Below are 6,608 nucleotides of genomic sequence, written 5' to 3'. Positions count from 1 at the left end.
TCCCTGTGCATCTCCCTCTCCCAGGGATATTCCCTTCTTGGTGTTCTCCTTGGTATCTCTTCACCCAGGGGACACTGCTCTTCTCTTGCCTCCCTGTCAGCCCAGAGCTCCATAGGCTGCCCCTCCTCAGAAGACCCAACTCTATTTTCATTTCTTAGAGTCACCCAAGGAAAGCAGACTAGAGTACAATAAAAATAGAGCTTTATTTGAGGACAGGTGCAGTCAGAGCTGCCCTTTGGCCCCAGGCAAGGCCCAGCCTGCTGGCATAGGACCCCCAACACATCAACACTATAAGCCTTTTCACCAAAATCATTTTGCATGTTACTCAGAGTCATGGTTCTGGCTGGAGTCCCACTGCAGAGCACTGCTACCAAGGAAAGAATGGCTGAAAAGGGCACAGGGATTTCCTCATGGGCTATGTGTATCTGCACACACACTATATGTGCATGAATGTGATCCTGCTTGCTGTTGTGTTTATTCTGGAGTGTGTGGTGTGTGCATGTGCATTCTGGCAAGTATGAGTTAGTGCTGGGGGGATGCATGAGGATGCACTGCAGGGGAGCATACCTGTGTATGTGTGCTAGCAGTGGTGTGCAAGTATACACTTAGGGGAGGGAGCACACATCAGTGTGTGCTCTGGTGCTGACAGATGTGTGTGAACTGTGGGGGACCATGTGTGTGTGTCTGTATGTCTAGACAGTGTGTGTGTGCAAATTTGGGGGGGACACCTCTGTGCTTGTCTTGCTGCTGGTGTGTGTGCATACACATGTGCAATCTGGGTGTGTTGGCATTTTAGCACTGTTATGTGCCCTCTGGAGGAGTGCATGCATGTTAGTGCTGGCATGTGAATGGACACTTGTGATAGAGAACATCGGCCTGTGTATACCCATGTGCATGGGTACATGCACATACATACACTGGGCCCTAAATCCATCACAGTTGGCAGCTCTGAACCAACCAGTAAGCTAAAAGACTCCGTTTTGAGATGCTCTTGGAAGCCTGCCAGGCACAGGCTCTTTAGGGAGAGTCCACTGGGGCAGGGAAGCAATCTCTCCCATAGCATGTCAGGGGTTCTGCCCCAAGCCTGCGACAGCCATATCTCAGAATAAGGAAATGCAGAGGGCACAGTCCAGTGAATCAGTCAGTCATTATAAGGTGAATCAATGTGTTTTTAACCCACAAGAAAACAGTTCTTAGGGAGCTCAGGACTGATGCTAACTGGTTGGCTTGTATCAACAAAACAGATGCACAGCCCTAATCAGCTGCATGTTTAGAGAACACTAGCAACAGCATTCATGCTTCTGAAGTTCTCCTCACGATAGTCTCAGGCTGTGCCTGTACAGTAGAAAGCTCACCACAGACTCTAGGGCTTAGGAACAGGACTTGCAGTAGCCCGTAATCAAGGCTGGTCCCCAATGAGTTCACTCAGACTCAAAGGAGACCTGCTGAACAGAAACACAAAACTTAATACACGATTTGATAAAAAGTGCTCTCTTATACACATACTCATACACACCTCGACACACAAAAAAGCAAAGCTCTCACATGCGTACATACACACACTTCAGTAGGTCTGATATGCTCCATTGAGCAGAGGGCAATAGTGATCTCTCTCTCAAACACACACACACACACACACACACACACACACTTCTGATATACTCCATCCAGCGGAGCTCAGTAGCGAAGACAAATATAAACACATTCCTATAGGGAAGAATTTCTGACACCCCCAGCAGTAGAAAACCCCAGCACATACATATATGCACGTACACACAAATGGGCCAGATGTGCTTTCTCTAACAGAGAACAATACAGTAGTGCCTGGATTCTCTACAGGGTTAGGTTCCTTAGCTCCCTGTGAAGAAGAGGATTTGTGAAGCATTCAGGTACAGATAGAGCCACAGCAAACAGCTGTGTGGGACCACTGAGGTGCTCTAGTTGTTCACTGTGACTTTTATTTCAAAGGATGCAGTATCTCCAATCAGCTGTGTGGGATCCTGGATGTGCTCCTGCTGACTAAAGTGAAAGTCTGAGCAAACAACTGAAAAGCTTGTCTTTAATTTGGCAAACTGCTGTAAACTAAGTCGGTTGTAAGCCACCCAGATAAGAATGATCCAGCTCTACTGTAATTAGCATGCATGTATGTATGCATGTACACATAGGAAGAGTGCTTACATTCCCATCAGTAGAAAACCATAGTACATATAGGCATACATATATGCCTACATTCAGAGACAGACAAGCCTGCATATTTCTGCTGTAATCTATGCAGGAACACTCAGAAGAGAAAGCACAAATACAGACACACAGATGCAAACACACCTAAATTACTGCTATCCAGCATAGGACAATAGTGAACTTGTGCACACACACAAATGCTTTCCCCTCACATTCCCTTCCCAGAAAAGTTCTGACATTTTCATCAGTAGAAAACCATAGCATATAAACATAGCAAAGTGTCTGATACACTTCAACATCAGAGGATACTTGTAAATACACATGTACATGTGCTTGTACACACCCATATACTTGGATATGAAATCCTCCATCCACTAAACAGCATCAAGAAAGCATGCACACATTTGTCAACACACACACATGCACCAGAGAATGCACTGCATTCTGTAATGCATACCCCCTATAGAGTGCAGTGCCAGTTACACACACACACACACACACACACACACACACACACACACACCAGAGAGTGCATTGCATTCTGTAAACGTTCCTGGCCAATTTGTAGAGGGTCACTATGCACCAGCCAAGGATTCAGTCTGGTTTCATCTGCCCCCTGCCTAACCTTGCATGCCAGTATCCAGCTATGAGGTCACAATTGTGGTACATAAACATCCCCACAAGGGTGAGTCCAATGCCAATATAGCTGACCCCACTCAGGTGACTGCCAAAAAGAAGCCACGAAAGCACCAGGTTCCCCACCACATTGAAGTTGCCCAAGACATGAATGGTGAGGGCAGAGGTCAGTGAGATGACATAGAAGCTGGTCAGGTTGTAGAGGACAGAGCCCAGGCAGCTGAGCAGGATACAGGCCCAGAGGGCACTGTCATATTGCAGTGAGCCATCCCAGGCAGGTCCCACTTCCAGCACCAGAGCTGCCAGGAAAAGGATGCAGAAGCTGGGCAGGGACATCAGGCAGAGCAAGGTAATGGAGTCCAGCTTCTCATCCTGCAACAGGGTACCTGGATGAAGACAGACAAAGTCAGACAGCAAGGGATGCAAGCCTGGAGGGTGGTGAGGGAAACCAGAGGCCTTTCAACCAGTGAACAGGGGAAGGTAGACAGACACTTGCCAACAAGCTCAACCCAGTAGTGGGAAGTATTAAGTAAAACAGTCGTCAGGACCCCTGCTCACCACCACTTACCCTGCCTAAGACAACACCATAACATCACACCAATATTCATATCATAGCATATTACACACAAAAACTTGCACAGCCATACAACTGACATGTTAGTGCTGGCATTTACTTACTAAGTCATGCTTGGCATCATGCACAACTTGAAATGTGACTATACAATGCTCACACAGATACACAATCATATCACCTCATGCAATGATATACATGAAGCACACTCACAATATACTAGTATCTTTATAACACAGGGCAGGTTTTCAAGGGTTCAACATCCCAATTAAAATCAGATTCTCAAGAGTACTCACCTCTCAACAGCTCTGTTTCGCTATGTTTGTGCTCAAGCTTTCCAGAAGCCTGAACACTTTGGACAGTCCACCCCACCTTGTACAGCCATCACACACAACATTCAATCCTTTTCTGTTCCATTATTAGGCCAATACCTTATGTAACCATGCCAAGAGGCAGCTAATGCACAGCTAATGGTCAGAACAACTGCTCCAGACCCCAGCACTGCTCTGGGGATCAAATTCTTTTCCAATGGGAAATAGACAGCAAAGAGATCAGAACAGAAATGGAATATTGCACAGAGCTCTATGGTCTGATACTCTCATTCAGCAATGAAAGGGTTAAGATGAAGCACCCAGTGCAATACCTACAAGGACATGAAGCATCAGTCGATGTAATTCAGGTCCTTTGCCACTTCTGTTCTATGTGAGCTAGGACTGTGAATGCAGAAACTGGGTGGAGCACTGGAAGAGCATGGGGGTGTTACAGGGTGGCAATGGAGAAAGTCTGGTGGTTTGGAGCGAAGTTGTAGGAGGGAAAGTCCACAGGGACCTGGAGGCCCCAGGAGGTGGAGAGATCCCACTGGGACTCTTAAGGCTCTGAGGAGAAGACCTTGCCTGTGGGCTGAACCCTTTCAAGGATATGGGGAGGGTTTAATTCAGAACATGAGCAGAAGATGACTTCTCTTCACTAATCTACCGGCTGTCACAAGTACTTTGGGAGACTGCTTTTAAGACCCTCCAGATTTCCCACAGTTTGGCAAAGCTCAAGGTCAACATTTCAAAAGATATGTTAGAAGCATCCTGCTGGGTTCGCAGTGCCTCTGGCTGGCACATCTTGTCCTGTCCCCTCTAGCATGCCCCAAAGTGGCTCTCAATGCAACATGGAACCATGCTGAAACAAAGATGTTTTCACAGCCTTGCACCCAGGACAATATGCTGCAGTCCGTACGTCCTCCCCTGCCCCCACCCCAGTGACAAACCAACACCACCAGAATTGCTGGCATTTACCAGATGTGCAACATGAGCAGATACCACACCAAGACCCAGAACTTGTGTGGGGGCACTGATACTTCCCCACAGGGGAAGCAGCTTCCTTGATTTGGGTTAACGGAACTGTTTGAACAAAAGCGAGAAAATGGGCTGAGAGAAGGGGGATGAAAAGGTGGGGACACCTCTCTACAGTGAATGGGGCTTTGTCCCAGGAAAAGCAAACAGTAAAACACAGCCCTCTACAAGTAATAATGTCCCAGTAACACGACCTTGGCCCACAAACAAGACTGTGGGGTGAGCAGCTGGTAAAGGGCCAATTCCCCAGATGCAAACAAGTTGCCCTAGGCTGATGGGGTCTCAGACTAACACCCAGGACACAGACTCTAAGTTCTTACTTAAGCCTGCAAGCTCTTTGGGACATGGACTGTCTTTTTGCTTCTCTAGTGCCTGGTACTATGGGGGCCTGGTTCACAGTAAGGATCTCAGATGCTTCAAACAATAATTAAAGTGTGGGGGGGGGGGGGGGGGGTGGACAGAAGGAGGACGAAGGAACTTTGGCAGCCTGGGCAGCACCTTGCTGGGGGGGGGACAGGAATTTCTGGCAGCTTTGATTTTTTTCTATGAAACTGGAGATGTGAAAGGCCCCTTTTCACCCATGTTCCTGGGCCAGTGAAGAATCCCAGCCACAAGTTGTTTCCCGGCCTGTTTTTCAATGGCTCAACATTAGGAGTTCTTACTGGGACTTAAAAGTAGAGGCAGGCTAGCTACTAGGTCAGATTCCAGTACACAGCTTATGCCATGAAACACTGCCTTGGCAAGACCCCAAGAAGCAACACACCCTGCAAAAACGGTTTGGTCTGGAGAAATGGAAAAATTTCCTTTTGAAGTAAAAAATAAACACTGGCATCTCTCTGATGTTTGCTGCCAAGGACAATTCGGCCTGAGAAGCCCTTTGTCAGATTGTGTCTCAGGCTGTTTCTGCTCTTACACCACCCTCCTGGCATGCAGGGCCAGGGAATTTCCTTCCAACAGGGGTAGGGAAAAAAAACTGCACGGCTCAGGTGATAAACAATGGATTGTGAAAACCTCCCCTGCAGGTAGTAACAGCTGACTAATGCTAGTAGCTAGTAACAGTTGACTACTGCTGGGTAAAATGGGTTTGGTAGGTCTCACCCCATCCCCTAGGAAAGTGGTGCTGTAGTCAGGCCTTTGGAAAACTGACGATCCACGGCGCTTTCTCTGGATAAAGGGATGGAGAATGGTGGCAGGGAAGATGGTTGACGTGGTGGCAACGTGGCCCACTCAGCGGGGATTCAGTCTGTAGTATTACACCCCTTCTCTTACTTAGCGCCCAGAAAGAAGCTTACCTGTGACCAGGAGAGGACAGCCTTATCCCTTAGCATCATTCACAGCCTTTTGATAGCACCCTGAACCCCAGTCCCTTGCAACCTGCTATGGAGAGAGCAGCCTTCCCGTCAAAGTGCAGCCCCCTCTGGTCTAGCGCCGACGCGGCCCATCGGCACTGCCCGCATCTGGTGACAGGAGGTGCTCTGGCCAGCCGAGAGCAGCCTGGCGGGAGGCAGCTGGCATGTGGGCGCTGGGGGCCTGCAGACCCGAGCCAGGGGCCCACGAGTAGCGGTGCCCCCGCAGCAGGACCGGGCCCTGGATGGCGACACTGGGGGTGGGGGCGCCGGGCACTTACTTTGCTGTATGGACTTGAGCGCCCGGAGGCAGGTGGCGGCCAGGAGGAAGCAGCAGCCGGGCCGGCTGAAGTGCACCTCGCTGAGGAGGCTGACGGAGGCACCCAGGCAGATGGGCCCCATGGCGGCATACTGCAGCGGGTGGTGGCAGGTGCCCCGCAGGCCGCGGGACAGCGCCAGGGTGAAGAGTGGCGTGGTGGTGTAGACCAGCTGCGCCAGGTCCAGCTGCACGTAGTGCAGGCCCAGGTTGCC

The 6,608-nt window shown here is 49.4% G+C and overlaps 1 protein-coding gene across 1 annotated transcript; it reads right to left on the bottom strand.

The window, feature by feature from the left end:
- Positions 1-205: 205 nt before the first annotated feature.
- Positions 206-6,608, bottom strand: SLC35E4 (solute carrier family 35 member E4; the record flags this gene model as incomplete). The annotated part of the gene is made up of 2 exons (XM_006016862.3): positions 206-3,203; positions 6,359-6,608. Coding segments are annotated over 2 exons (678 nt in total), but the record flags the coding sequence as incomplete, so codon positions are not given.

The sequence above is a fragment of the Alligator sinensis genome, unplaced genomic scaffold (assembly GCF_000455745.1).
Source record: "Alligator sinensis unplaced genomic scaffold, ASM45574v1 scaffold216_1, whole genome shotgun sequence".
Taxonomy (NCBI): domain Eukaryota; kingdom Metazoa; phylum Chordata; order Crocodylia; family Alligatoridae; genus Alligator; species Alligator sinensis.
The sequence above is the reverse complement of the archived record's forward strand: the minus strand, read 5'-3'. Positions and strand labels throughout refer to the sequence as shown.